This window comes from Phoxinus phoxinus, assembly GCF_949152265.1.
Source record: "Phoxinus phoxinus genome assembly, chromosome: 7".
Classification (NCBI taxonomy): domain Eukaryota; kingdom Metazoa; phylum Chordata; class Actinopteri; order Cypriniformes; family Leuciscidae; genus Phoxinus; species Phoxinus phoxinus.
The window spans coordinates 12,941,594-12,957,920 of record NC_136882.1 but is presented as its reverse complement, the minus strand read 5'-3'; the positions used below and the strand labels follow the sequence as shown (position 1 = coordinate 12,957,920).

Sequence of the window (16,327 nt, the reverse complement as noted above, 5' to 3'; positions counted from 1 at the left end):
CTGAGAGGGAACGAAACGAGGAAGACGCCAGAGATTGGGATAAATGGCTAGAACCCCTCTTGTTCGCTGTACGGGAGGTCCCCCAAGCCTCCACGGAGTTTTCCCCCTTTGAGTTTCTCTATGGACGTCAGCCCCGAGGGGTGTTGGACGTCCTTAGGGAGACTTGGGAGACCTTCAACTAGCAAAAACTAAATTCAGTATGTCCTGGACCTGAGAACAAAACTGCACACTTTGGGGCGGCTATCAATGGAGAATTTGTTACAGGCCCAGGACAAACAGAGTCGGCTGGACAACAGGGGGGCTAGACTTTGTTAATTTGCACCGGGAGATAAAGTGCTTGTATTACTCCCTACTTCTAGTTCGAAATTACTCGCAAAGTGGCAAGTAAGTGGCAAGTGGCACCTCAAATTTACCAACTCAACCTTCTTAAAAAATGGTCTGAGGTGGAATCAGTGATGCTGGGGATAATGGCGCCACCAGGGGGACTCCTGGCCACCCCACTGGCCAGTATAAATTTTAGTAGCATCAGTTATGCATTTCATCCCTAATGCACAGCCAAGGCAGGCAAGCCGCTCTAGACCTTCGATCGCACACAGTAACCCTCCCCTCCCCCGCCCCTCCGTACATGCCGCTGTTGCGCGCTCAGACAGCAACAGCTCGGTGCGTGCCCGTCGGTCAACAATTTCAAAAGAAGTTAAGAAAGAAGACGAAGACTACCGTTAAGCAAATAAGTCAAAATATTATTTAGTAAAAGAAGACGGGGAATTATGTGTCGTGACATGTGCTTTTTAAGTGCCAAATGGTTACAGTATACTGTTACATCAGCTTTTTGACGTGTCTTTGACACGTTTTGACAAGAGTTACCTAGCTAACGTCGTTAGCTGGTGCATGTAGGCTATATGTGTAACGGAGTTTAAATAATGCTGTTAAATTCATGCATTAATTGGGAAAACTCGACATTGGCTGTTGCGTCACTCGCATTTGTGTGCGTGATATTGCGGGCGAGCAACGTCACCACCAACAGAGTCTCACATCTCTCGCTGCTGGTAAGTCGCATCAATAACAGCTGCGTCATAAAAACAGAGTTTAGATTGTTTTCAAGTGCAAGGTTGGACTTTATAAACTACACACAAGTTTACTTCATGTGTCTGTTAGTTCCTAGTTCTGTCAGTCGAGTCATATGTGTTATTTGCAATGATGAAATGGAGTGTGTGTATGTATTAACCTGCTTGTGAACTCTGTTTATTTCATTTAAGAAATTCATACAACGTGATGCACTGTCCGTTAAAGGGTTAGTTCACCCAAAAATGAAAATAATGTCATTAATGACCCTCATGTCGTTCTAAGCCCGTAAGACCTCCGTTCATCTTCGGAACACAGTTTAAGATATTTTAGATTTAGTCCGAGAGCTTTCTGTCCGTCCATTGAAAATGTATATACAGTATACTGTCCATGTCCATAAAGGTAAAAAAAACATCATCAAAGTAGTCCATGTGACATCAGTGGGTTAGTTAGAAGTTTTTGAAGCATCGAAAATACTTTTTGGTCCAAAAATAACTCAAAATAAGACTTTATTCAGCATTGTATTCTCTCCTGGGTCTGTTGTCAATCTGCGTTCAGGACTCCGCAGTGACGCTGCTGACGTAAGACGCTGATGACGTGTTATCTGGTGCGCCCGAGCTTCGTTTACAGTTTGAGGGAGACGCACGCTATATTCAAGCTATTCTACATTGTTTGCGTGGATATAATTTTTTTAATGGTGCGTAAATGTGCATGTCGCGGATGAGACACTTTTACAGCGTGCGTTTCCCTCGGTCTATAAATGAAGCTCGGGCGCACCAGATAACACGTCATCAGCGTCTTATGCCATCAGCGTAACTGTGAACGATTGACAACAGACCCGGGAGGGAATACAATGCTGAATAAAGTCTTATTTTGTGTTATTTTTGGACCAAAAAGTATTTTCGATGCTTCAAAAACTTCTAACTAACCCACTGATGTCACATGGACTACTTTGATGATGTTTTTATTACCTTTATGGACATGGACAGTATACTGTATATACAGTTTCAATGGACGGACAGAAAGCTCTCGGACTAAATCTAAAATATCTTAAACTGTGTTCCGAAGATGAACGGAGGTCTTACGGGCTTAGAACGACATGAGCGTGAGTCATTAATGACATTATTTTCATTTTTGGGTGAACTAACCCTTTAAATATAACACAATAAACCAAAGTATATCAGTAGGAGTTTCCTTAAGTCTTTCTGATAGTTTTCTACAGGCCGGTTTACTACAACAGTAGAATAAAATTCTGAAATTATGGTTTATAGTTTTGTTGTGCCACCCCAAGATTTTAAGTGGCCCCATCTGGCCACCCCTATGAAAAATTTCTGGAGGCGCCACTGGCTGGCGATGGTGGTGAGCGGAGAGGAGGATCTCGGTTCAGAAGCGAGCCTAAAAACTCAATCTCTCGCCCTGGCCCCTGGTGGAGACCACCTCTCACCCTCCCAGCTCACTGATGTAAAAAAATTACAAGCAGAATTTGCTGATGTGTTTTCGCCCCTGCCTGGTCGGACTGACCTCATTCAGCACCACGTTGAGACAGAGCCGGGCGTGGTAGTACGCAGTATCGCTTGCCGGAGCACAAAAAAAAAGTGGTTCAGATCGAATTAGAGGCAATGCTAGACATGGGAGTAATAGAAGAGTCCAACAGTGACTGGGCAAGCCCGATAGTTTTAGTGCCTAAAACTGACGTTGAGAAGGGCTGGGCTCATGGCCAACCCGAAGAAGTGTGCAGTTGGGCGTGTGGAAGTTAGATATCTGGGCTTCCACTTGGGTCATAGACAGGTGCGTCCCCAAATTGACAAGACAGCAGCAGTTGCGACTTGTCCAAGACCCAAGACCAAAAAGGAGGTTAGACAGTTCCTGGGGCTGGCGGGATATTACAGGAGGTTTGTACCTAACTATTCGGACTTTGCCAACACGCTGACTGATCTAACTAAAAAGGAAATACCAGATACTGTTCAGTGGACGGAGCAGTGTCAGCAGGCTTTTACTCAGATAAAGGCTGCTCGGTGTGGTGGACCGATCTTGCATGCTCCTGACTTTTCTCTGCCTTTTATTCTGCAGACCGATGTGTCGAACAGAGGGTTGGGCGCGGTCCTATCCCAGGAACAAGAGGGTGAAGAGTGGCCGGTGCTGTACATCAGTCGTAAGCTCTCCAAGAGAGAGACGATGTACAGGACCATAGAGAAGGAGTGTTTGGCCATCAGATTGGCCTTTCTCACCCTCCGCTATTATCTCTTGGGACGGGAGTTCACCCACTGCTCGGACCACGCTCCCCTACAGTGGCTCCACCGCATGAAGGATACCAACGCGCGGATCACCCGTTGGTATCTAGCTTTACAGCCTTTTAAATTCTAGGTGATCCACAGGCCGGGTGCACAGATGGCTGTGGCCGACTTCCTCTCCAGGAGGAGGGGATGGGAGGCTGCAGGTCGGATGGCTCCCCTGCTTTACTGAGTCGGGCGGTGGGGGTATGTGGCGAGGGGGGGGGGGGGGGGGCGTGGTTTTGCGAGAGACCGGATATAAACCAGCGCGAACGAGAGAGAGAGAGAGAGAGAGAGAGAGAGAGAGAGAGAGAGAGAGAGAGAGAGAGAGAGAGAGAGAGTTGGACTGGGACCTCGTGTGCTGCTGCCGTCTGAGAAGAGATCGTCAAAAGAGACTTTGAAGTATTGTTTTGTTTATGCTGTGCTTGGGGACGGTGAACGCGCTGTTCGCACACCTTTTGATTGTTTTGATTTGTTTCTGGAAAAAAACGAGAGTCTCAGTCATGCCGACCTCTGTCTTCTTCCTTCCTTACATCCGCAATATTGAACCTCATCACAATGTTTAATAGGGAGCCAATGCAGTGTTGACAGAACCGGACTAATATGGTCATACTTCCTGGTTCTGGTAAAAACTTGAGCTGCTGCGTTTTGAACTAGCTGTAGTTTGTTTATTAAGCGTGTCGAGCAACCACCCAGTAACCACCCAGTAACCCATTACAATAATCTAGCCTTGAGGTCATGAACGCATGAACTAATTGTTCCGCATTTGTCATTGAGAGCATATGACATAATTTAGATATATTTTAAGATGAAAAAATGCTGTTTTACAGGTACTAGACACGTGAAAAGAAAGATTGGTATCAAAGAGCACACCCAGGTTCCTAACCGACGACGAAGACTTAACAGAGCAGCCATCAAGTGTTAGACAGTATTCTAGGTTATTACGTGAGGAAGCTTTTTGTCTAATAATTAGAATCTCTGTTTTTTCAGCATTAAGAAGTAGGAAATTACTAGTCATCCAGTTTTTTTTTTTCAGCTATGCATGCCGTTCATTTTGTGAATATAGTGCTTTAAACATCAGATTGCTTTAAAGCATGCAGCTTTACAGTATTAAACATGTCTGTTTTATCATGTCACTTTCAATTGGAATTACAACTTCAATTTCTGCTATAAGGAAACTCTCCAGTATGTTCATGTTTTTACCCGGGTTTGACTTTGATGGAATGAACAGAAGAAAATTAACCAGAGGACAGTTACATTTCCAAGAAGGCAGAGCACATCTACCTATTAATATGCATAGGACACCACTTAATAATTGCGAATAATAAAATGTTTAAATAAAATATTGTGTCCTGAATATTTGTAATATGCAGATAGCCCTTTGTAAAAACAATAAGGCAGTGCTATATTATGAATATAGTCACTCCACTGTGAGTCATGCCAAACAACTCCCTTCAGCCGTGACAATATTCACAAAATAGTTTATTTCTCGTGTTTGGTGCAAATCTAGATGCCCTCATGTCAGTTTATACATGAGGGCATATAAAAGCACTCTTCTCAGGATGTATGTGGGTACTGTCATGAACACCACACCCTGGGCAGTTTCTGCAAGGGTTTCTTATTACAGCGTACTTTAACCCACATCTTCTGCAGATTCTGATGACAATACAGATAGCATTTTTCAGATGTACAGTTCTAGTCTGTATTAATGTATAACAGTTAAATGCTATTTAATTTGCAGATAAAACTTCTGCTAACCAGAGAATGTAAAGTGTAGTTACTTTTATAGTACACTAGTACTAGTACTTCTATTACTAAACATAGTGCACTTTTTTTAGTGAGTACAACAACCCTCCTTGACACTTTATTTCTGAATTCTGAAAAATATTGTTGTAACAGTGTAATTTTTTTATTTTTTTTTACAATATAGGCCTACTTTAATATTATAAACCTTTATATTATTATATGCACATACCATTATATAATTTAACCTGTTATGATGTTTTTTTGTACTGTAAGTCTTCAAGGATGCAAAGGCACATGTCACTTCTGCCTTGTGGTTGAGGTGTAGTTTCCAGTAACTTCTTAGTATAGAACAAATATAGGCCAGTGCTGTCAATCTTGTTCCATACATTATTTGAATTTCTTTTTGTTCACAAGCAGTCCAGTGAATGAATTATTTTATGTTATTATTGATTATTTTATACATTTTGTGATCACACAAACATATAAACCAGTAGTTTAACAGCAACTTCAAAATTAGTTTAAACTCCATTAAATCCTTCAACCGAGTTTTGCATAGCCACCTGACCATTGACTAAAGGGCAAAATATCTACTCCACATTGCAGCTTATTCAGACCAAGATTGGCTCACTTAGACAGGAAGAGAGAGACAGAGTGTCTGACACATAAGACAATCAAACAGTCTAGTATAAATACAATCCATTGTTGAATAGCCTTTACACGAATAGGATCAGAATCTCAGAGCCAATCAGAATAGAGTTTAGATTGAGAAATTGTGTGTGACATGCATCAGATCAGTAAAATAACTGTGGGTGCTTTTGGTGTGTGGTTACTCGTGCCTCTAGTGTTTATGTTCATCTTTGTCTATTTGCACTTTCCACTTTTGCTGTGTCATTCCAATATTTTGGATCATGTGAAACAGTCATCCTTTCATCATAATCTCTCAGTGCTATTTAGGCCTAATAAAGACACTTCCTGTTTCTCTCTGCGGTTTTAGGTCAGAAGCTTTGTGATTTCAGGATGATAACTGGCATGACCTTTTCCATGCAGCAAATGTCACATTTTTTTTTTTTTTACACCCTCCTACTCTTCGAGATAATATTTACTTCATGAACATAGGTCTATAGTTTCAGTCTCAGACGACATGCCCACAGACCCCACAAGTCTGTTGACTGTCTGCCCCAAAAATGCCAAATACTGTCTGAAAGTTTAATGTTCCAGCCTGTTTGTCTGGCTTCTATACGATTTCCAGCTGTTTGGGTACACATGGAAACAAAGTTGTTTTCCAATGTCTTTTGAGGAAGAACTAATCACTGGTTTTGCTAAAGTTTGCCAGGTTTAGTGTCATCAAATCTTTGAAAGACATTCATAATTTTGTTAGAGGCACTTATCAACTAAACTAATTCTTGGCAATCTGTGTATTCTGCTTTACTCCTGTTTGTGAAATATATCCTTATTACTTTTGAAGGAAGAGGATCTCACAAAGTTTCTATTAATTTCCTGTTTTCTGTGCAACTGATTGTGAAACGACATAATATCACATTCTAATAATGTGATATTATGATAAATCCACCCCTAAATGGTACATCAAAACAAACTGTGATTGGTCGCTTTATATATCAGTCAGACGGACTCTTCAGGTGTAAGTGGGAGCAAACTGTATGCTGTTAGTCAAAAATATGGCTTCTTCACTCAGTTGTATTATTGAAAAATATCATATTTTTCAACCAAAATTACCAAACCAAATTATTTGAATGTATGTAGGCTACTTCAGTTAACATAACATAACATAACATAACATAGCATAACATAGCATAACATAACATAACATAACATAACATAACATAACATAACATGTTGACTTTAAAATGTAACTGTCCAGAAAATGGTATTCATAGTCATTTAAAGGAGAACTCCGGCGCAAAATGAACCTTTGGTCTAATTACACATTGTTACCTAGTCAACCGTTATCTGAGATTTGTTTTCATGATTATCGAATGTAAATAGTTTTATCTCTAAAAACAGTTTAGCCTATAACGCTAGTATAACGCTAGTATATAGGGCATTGAGTAATGACAAATAAAAACCGCTTGTTAATACCACTAACAAGGCTCAAAATAGCCCCACACTAACACAGCAGCATAATGAGGGTCCCTACCTTCAAACCGAAGCATTGAGAACTTTGACAGTGTCCAGACAGTTTAATAAGAAGATATTTTATACATACAGTCAACTTCGCGTATACAGGCAGAAGCCATCTTTGAAAAACAGTCTCTATCAGTCGATCTACGAACGCCGATCCAAGTGCGCTGAACTGTGTAGAATCTCATATGGTCCAGCGCATTTGGATCAGCTTTCGTAGATCGATGATCAGATGGCTTCTGCCTGTATACGCGAAGTTGACTGGGCTATTTTGAGCCTTGTTAGTGGTATTAACAAGCGATTTTTATTTGTCATTACTCAATGCCCTATATACTAGCGTTATACTAGCGTTATAGGCTAAACTGTTTTTAGAGATAAAACTATTTACATTTGATAATCATGAAAACAAATCTCAGATAATGGTTGACTAGGTAACAATGTGTAATTAGACCAAAGGTTCATTTTGCGCCGGAGATCTCCTTTAAGTGTTGTTGTTTTTATTAGCTTGTTGAAAATGTGTTAAATGATGACCTCACTGCAGCTTGTGTCAAATCACAATAGCAAGCAACATTAAATCCACCATCAGAAAAAGTTACACTTTATCTTCCCTAATAAAGTGTTTAATTAAGCAGGTCATTGATCAAATAAATGTACAGAAACCTAAAAGTTGAAATGACACTGTTTGATCGGGCCAGCAAATTCATCAACACATTTAAATGATTCATTACTCAACGTACTGAATAATCTTTTACTGCACTTATGATGATGATGATGATGGTGATGATGACGCATTGTGCTGTTTAAAAATACCATGTTGTAGTGGTTTTTGGTCTATTTGCTTCATACCTACTTCTTCTATGACGCTAACCAAGGCGGAAAAACGATACAACGGACTGTGCACATGTTCTTTCAACTGCTTTGACCAGTGGAATTTATTCACCACATCATTTACATACAAACCTGATCTTTCCATTCTCACACAAAAGATTATATAATAAAATATCACAGGTCATGCTATATTGTCAGGACAGTCACGGCTAAAGGGGTGTTCTTAAGCAAAAGTGCTTTATTGCTTTTTTTCACATTTATTTATTTTCATTGTAATGTTATAGCCTATTGCTAAGCAAATTCATCAAGTGACATATATATCCAATGGACAATATAGTTAATGATAAAATGTTGCTATGCAGAAAACATAACTATATGGGAGCCGCACAGTGATATGGCTGAAGAGGTGTTTTGCATCAACATCCAGAACTGGAAACGTCCATTTTATAATTAGTTTCAAACTGGTGATCTCTGTATTCTTATATCCCTTTTTCATTTTCAGTCTCATTGAAGAAGTCCAGTCAAAACGGTGAGCAAAGGTCATCATTAAGTAAGTGTTTCAACTGTGCTTAAAGCTTTTCAAACTAGAGTAAAGTTCTTGTGTGAAAGAAGCATAAAAATAGACAGCTGCACATGTTTTAGCATCAGTTCACAAATGTGTTCTGGTACAGAGGGTCCTAGAATACAGGAAGTGTGTGGGTTATGAGGCTTGTCTCTCAACTCATCAAAGAGGCTGTTGTAATGCACACTACTGAGTTTAGTGTCTGAATTTAAAGAAAATATTAGTCCTGCCTCTACATTAATTAATGAATTCAAAATAATTGAGCATATGAATTTTGGGTGCATTTACACCATGCAGGCCAGATATAAATGAAGGCTAATTTATGCCTTAATAGCAATGACAAATTATAATAAAAATAGTTTTTAGAAAGATGACATTACCTGCACGCACGCTGGTGTAACATGTTAAACTCCATCTAAAACATTTTAAACAGCATTAAAAACTTTTCTTTTTTTTTAAATGATACATGTTGCTTTCATGGTCTCATATTTGAGAAACATGGAATATATGTAATTTATTATTGTCATTGTATATTTTTTATAGATTTTAACATAAAATCTTATGTTGGTAAAAAAAAAAAGACCACATCTTAAGTCAACTCATGCAGTATTTTTCAAATATAATGTCAGAAATATACAATTCTGAATATTGTTTTGGATGATCCTTGTGTTGTCTCAAGAGTAGCTGTTATAATCTTAAGCATCTTAAGCTGTTTCACGTTCTGATCATCACGTTGCTCTCTTGAGCTCAGCGGTTCTCGGCGGTGTCCCACTCTCATGTAACCACTTCCCCTCGTTCCTGTCTGCAGACTCTCACAGTTGATCAGAAGTGCTTGAAATGTTGAAGGGAGAGTGAGAGCTTCATACCCTCTGCGATCATGGAGGTCTTTCAAACCAGAATCCTGCATCTAAATATATGGGTCATTATTTATTTACTGACTTATGCAGGTATGTTGTAACATTGTTGTTGTGATTGTTTGTTTGGTTTTGGTGTTGTGTGATGTCCTTGTGTGTGTTTGCGTTGATAAGGAATTGAGCAACGTGTGTCTTATGAGCTTTTGGATGCATGTGTTCACACTTGTTTTACCTTCTGATGCAGTAACTGTAAATCTGAATTAATTGTGATTTTCTGTAATTTCATCAGATTATTCAAATCAAGAGCAAAGGATTCGGCAGCACATCAACAAAACAGTGTTTGTGGGGGAAACAGTTACACTTCACTGCAACAAAACCCCATTTGATGACCATTTAACGTGGAAAATGAACAGCTCTGTTATTTTTAGTCACGACTCCTTCAGTAACATAAGTATGAGAAACTTCAGCTCAAACAGGATTCACATCAACCCAGCAGTTCCAAGAGAATTACAAATACATCAAATACAAGCGTCTGATGCAGGAAACTACACCTGTTCTCCAGCAGAAATAGGATGGACATTAACAATAACAGGTTATTCAATGATTTCATTTATTGTTTCTTCAAAAACAATTGCATTTATTTTGAATAAATATAAGTATGTTTGTAAGTATGGTCGACTGATATCATGTGTGTTTGACTCTTTTGTGTGTCAGAAAACAGACCAGCGTCACTCAAACAAATGCCGCTCTACATCATCATCATCATAATCTCATGTTCTGGAGTTATTATGGTCTTTCTGATAATCAGCATCAGCATCTGCATTCACAGGTGAGAGACATTAACACACTATAAACTGATGAGATCGTTTATTGGTTTTAGATTTCATGTATGATGAAGTGACAGTGACCTTTTCATAAATAGTCAATATTTGACACCAGTATGTATATATTTATTTCATTAATGCATCATCTCTGCTAATTTTAGAGATAGAAAAGACGATGAGTAAAGATATGCAAATCTCAATATTTGTTGTGGTAATATTAAACCTTTGTCAAATGTGAGAACAACACATGTGATACTGTAAGTTATGTTTACAGGAGATGGAAAAACAGCAAAGATTTAAGTCGCAGAGAAACAGGACAGGACTTTGTGAGTTTTTTCCCCCATCACTTAAATATTGAATAAGTTGTAAATGGTCCTTTTCATAAAAACTGAATTTTCTTATCTATTAGTAATGATTTAATTTCTCATTTCACTTTAGTCACAGGCACCAGCCAGAGGGAGGATACAGACTCAAACCAGTCAGTACTTTGAGAGATACAACTCGGTGTATGGACAAATATTTTATTCCTAGTCAGGAAATCTTATGCATCCACTGAGAAAAAAAAACTAATATAGATTTGCATTTGTTTATTTCAAATATCTCAGAGTTTTCTTTTTTTTTAACCCAAAATAGTTTGTTGTTGGGCAATTTTGACTACACACATGCAATTGAATGTATATTTAATTCATACTTGCGCCAGAGAGCACTCTCGTGCAGAAAGACAAGTGAGACTCATAAAGTCATAAAACTTATGATATAAAGGCATTCCGATATGGCTGTAGCAGAATACAACACAGATACACATGTTTTGACTGATGAAACAGGAAGACAATAAATGGTTTATCTGTGTTCTTCTAGACATCTCAGGTATTTTCATAAAAATAAAGTATATTTATAATGCAATGCTAAACAACATACTGTAGCCATACTGCATAGAATACTATAAAACATTATATAATTTCTCTGCCTCATTCTATGATATGAAGGCACTTCAGATCACAAAAGGATGTTTTAATCTCGAAGGAAGTTACACACCTCAGGCCGACGATATGAATTGAGTTTGGAATAAAAGCATGTCATTAAATGTTCGCTTTTGTAGGCCTTTCTATCTAGGCTGATTCAAACTTCTACAGTTCTGTAGTAATACAAATAAGTAAAACATGATGTCTGTTTTATGTTACAGTATATTGAAAAAAGTATATATTGAGGTTTCCGTAAATACCTGTTGTACGTAATGAAACAAAGACAGCTACTGTGGTTAAACCAAAATCATATATTAATTGCAATGCTCCCAAATAAATGAATTGTTAATGTAAATAATGTTATTTTGTGTACATTGAACTCATTTCTAAATGTGAATTATTTTATTGTAAAGCATATTTTGGATGATTGTAGCCTATATGCCTAATGTAAAACCATGATTATTTTTTTTTTATAAAATAAGCCATTCTGTCAGACAATGCATTGGTGAAATAAATCCAGTCTATGGGAGAAAGCATTACAACCAAAATGCAGTGGTGGAATGTAACGAAGTATTTGTACTTCGTTACTGTACTTAAGTAAATTTTTATGTAGCCTATACTTTACTTAAGTAAAAAAAATAATGCATACTTATACTTTTACTACATTATTAAAATGCGTGTCGTTACATCCTTCCGAATCTCTTGCATAAAATGTTTTTGGTCGACTGACGTTTTGGCGTTGCTGGCCAATGCACGTTGAAACAGATCGGAGATCTGATTGATCAAAGAACTCACGCGCTCAGCGCGCGTTTTGAAACAACACAACACATTGCTTGCATGTTTTAAGAGAAGCACTCACCCTTGTCAAATTTAGTTTGGTGCTTATTTTTTTCTCATTCTAATGTGTTATATTATTAGCCTAATGCTTTTGGATTTTCTGTAATCAATGGAGTATAAGCCTCAAATGCAGTTTTAGCTACATTTTCCCCATGCAGGCCAAGGTAAAGGACTAAAGCAACTGTTGTTGAGCAGAATAAACTGGTCATACAAATTTGATTCAAGTGTTCAGAATAACACTCACCTGTGTGCTTTTGAGTTTTTTTTTTTACTGCTCTTAATAGTATAGTAAAAATAAAATAAATTGTATGTCATAATTGGCTTAGTAATTAATATTTAATGAGTAATAAGTAAATAACCAGATTTTTACAGTGTGTCAGTATTGCAGAGAGCTTGCACAACAACCCTTTCCAGTACACAATAGATATTGTTTGTGATTATTACAATTGAACAGCCCAGACATTGAGACAACTGATTGTACTTTTACTTAAAAAAATACTTTAAAGTAAATTTAAAAGTATGTACTTATGACTTTTACTTAAGTAAGATGTTGATGTAGTAATTATACTTTTACTTAAGTATATATTTTGCAGGGTAATTGTACTTTTACTTAAGTACTAAACTTGAGTACTTCCTCCACCACTGCCAAAATGTTACTGATTATGAGCGTTAGGCTACATAAAAGACATGAAAAGACACGTTTCCCATGTGCCTGTGTGTTTCACATGTCTTTTGCACATGTGAAATTCATAATTTTTCTGTACAGTGCCCACTTGACTACATGATGACAGCCGCAGTATAATAAGATTTATGTTTGTAAATGTATTAAAGCACGATCACTAGCATTAAGGACTAAGTCACGCAAAAATCATGATGCACACACGCTGCCTATTTCACGTACGAAACCTGATTCACATGCGCGAAAAATATATAGGCTATAGGCCTATACATTTTTTTTTATAAATGTTTTGTCTTTTTGCGTTAAATATTAATGAGACTGATCTGACTCCAGCTAGAGAATACCCATAATGCACTGTGAGAGTAGCGCGCTGAATGGACTCCCGCGTCTCGCCAGGAGATGGCGCCGCAGCGCAATCAATCATCCATCCACTTTCCAAATTGCGCTGGTTCAGCGTAATATCATACAGGTATAAAATCCTTTTTAATTGATTTTTAAATCGTTTAATTACGGGTTATGTATGCTAGTTTTCATAGCAGAGTTCAGGATAAATATTTTCATTACTGGAGCTGCCAGTTTGCAACATTTCAATTAATCATTAAAACCTGTTAACGTTCAGCCAGAGCGAGGTCGCACTGAAGCGTTTTTTTTTTAATAGTTCAAGTTACTATCAGATTTAATGTTATTACCTTGACAAACTATACATCATTAAAAAGATACAAGTCTCACGTTTACAGTATTTGACCACTATTGTATTCTGAGAAACTTATAGTGACAGTTATGTCCGTGTCTAGGACAACTGAGCGCGTCTAGCACATCGGACGCGCGCTTTCTCAGTTTATGGCCAGCAATAAAAACGCTGAATGGCGCCGCCGGTGTGTGTACACTCATAGACAATAATGTGTTCGAATTTTATATACGAGGCGCTGCACGACGCGGCGCTTCTCGTCTGAACGTTACGTTTTGAGTGGATGAATGATGAGCGTGAGACGCCGAAATGCCAATAAGATTCTGAAATGGAAAGTTTACTTTTAAAAAGTTGCCAAATGGTTCAATTGACAAGACCAAAGTGATCTGTGTGTTTTGTCGTTGTGAACTGAGCTATCATCGCAGCACGTAGTCGCAGCAGTCTGAACTTGATGGCCAAGCACACACACAGCTGATGCGTTTCTATAACGTTACCTCGTCAGTATTTCTTTCACCCTTTTATTGATGGACAGTGTTACATTGTGTGAGAGATTATTTGCTCCAAGTGAGAATGTTAGTGTGGAATTGAACACAGTATATGCCAATGTTTTTTTCAATAAAAAAAAACATTTGCACAAAGCAAGCCGATCCACTTTTCCATGTTGATAAGAGCATTAAAATGAGAAAAAATAATGGGACAAAAAGAAATCAAGTGACATTTAGAATTGATAAAAATGTGCGATTAATCGCGAGTTAACTATGACATTAATGCGATTAATCGCGATTAAATATTTTAATCGTTTGACAGCCCTATTTTTTATGAATTTTTCTAAATAGGAATGCTTACTGAAATGTTTCTTTATTTAAGAAAGGCATTTGATACAGTTTCAAATGTGAAGTGAGAACTATGAAAGAAATTAGGGGTTGAAACAGCGTGAATAGCCAGTCGTTAGCCATTATAATGCAGACAAAAGAAAAGCATATTTATGGCCATAAGCAGGCTGGAGAGGTGTGAATGTGAGCAGGAGAGACTGACACTGAATGGGGCTCGTTTGCACCACAAAACAATAGATACAATAGACTGAATAGATGCTTATAGATGACAATAAACACAAGTTTGCATTTTAGAGTCTAATCAAAAAAAGTCACATGACAGGATCTTGAAAAACATTTAACTAAATACAGAGTTTTAGACTTATCACCTTCAAATTTTAAATATAACATGGTCAGACATGTGGCTTTAGCTGGAGTGCAATTCTAGATTGCTACAGTGCCAACTTCAATTTAATTTTCATGAAGATGTTTTATAAAAATACATTTCTAATAACTTACACAACTTTGAAGCTTTTTTTTTCATTATGACAATAATTTATTCTACATTTCCAATAAAGTGCCAGGTGTCAGCTTTCAAATGAGACCATACTTATGCTTTTAGTACAAAGGGTTCATGGACTGTATCTGTTTTAGTTTGGGTATGACATTTCTGGGGATTTTTCAAAAGTGGCGTTGCAGGTTAACAGGTATGCACAAACTACGCAAAAGCGACTGCCCTTCCCACACACTCAGTGTCCGAATTCACTCACTCGTTTTCATCAACTCCTTCAAATGGACTATATTAGTGGAGTAATGTAAAGAATAGGCCTAATGAATGAGCTTATACGGAAGTCACATATAGATTTAAATATATTAGTAATAAATACATTTCCATGTATTTAAATGTAGCCTATTAAATCTAAATAGAAGAAAATAGATATTTTACTTGTATGTAAATATGTTAAAAATATATTTAAATATTAGATTTTTGGCCATTTTTAATATTTTTCACATATATTAAGCATATATGCAGAAATATACATATATTTTTTATCGCAAATATTTAAATATAGGCCCTACTTATTTTTTTAATATGTAAATAATGTTTATCTATGTAAATACATTAATTTTCAATATGTGCATATCATAATTTCTAATATTTGTTAATATATTAGTTATCTGTAAATGTATTTTGAAACATTTTAAAATATTTAATGAATGCCCCATAGCATGCCTGTCTCCATATGTAAATATTTCCATATATATACAACACAAAAATAATGTGTAATATTTATTTATGTTAACAAAAAGTAAAAGTACAGAGCATATAAATTAACTGCACAATAACAAAATGCATATAAGTATAGCAAAAAATTAAATAATAAACACTAATTTAGACTTTTTAGAAATGTGAAAATAAGACAAAGCTTTAATATAAACTTGTTTAATATAGATTTGCAACAGGCCCATGTCTCTTTTCTTTTATCGAGGGTATGCACTCACGCTACTTTCCTGCTGGGACACGCCACCTCAGTTCGACTGAGTGGCAAAACATCCTTAAGCATTACTGCCTTTAATAAGGGAAATTACAAAAACGGGAGTAAAACAAGCAACACAAATTGTTAAATGCATTTGCACTTGACACTTATACAACTTACCAAAAAGACTGTAAAAATGACTTTATTAACATAATAGGTGTTTATGTGACAGGCTCAGATACAGGGTGCTTCTGTAAAGTTTCAGCTTTAAATGTGTATGAAGGAACAACTAGAAAGAGTGCATGATGGTCTTGAATGAGACATCAGAGGTATATTGCAGCCTAATGAATTTTAAAAAGTTTTTATGTAAAACACAATTTACTAAAATAGCTTACCGTGAAATGCTTCACAAACAAATCTATTTGTCTAAAACAAAAACTAAAGTTTGACACATTTAGTACAACATATTTAATGTAGCCTACATGCATTTAATTGCCAACATTGAAACAGCAATTGAAGTTAAAAAATATGTGACCTTACCCTAAGTGCAATGATTATATAACATAGGGATAGTATTTGGCAGTTT

At 37.0% G+C, this 16,327-nt stretch overlaps 1 protein-coding gene across 1 annotated transcript; it reads left to right on the top strand.

Moving 5' to 3' along the window:
- Window positions 1-9,391: 9,391 nt before the first annotated feature.
- On the top strand, window positions 9,392-12,316 carry LOC307002010 (uncharacterized protein). Its single transcript, XM_079619220.1, has 5 exons — window positions 9,392-9,554; window positions 9,751-10,053; window positions 10,176-10,290; window positions 10,560-10,611; window positions 10,724-12,316. Exons 1-5 carry the CDS (start codon window positions 9,485-9,487, stop codon window positions 10,814-10,816), a joined length of 633 nt encoding a protein of 210 aa, XP_079475346.1. The 5' UTR covers window positions 9,392-9,484; the 3' UTR covers window positions 10,817-12,316.
- The last annotated feature ends 4,011 nt before the right edge of the window (window positions 12,317-16,327 follow it).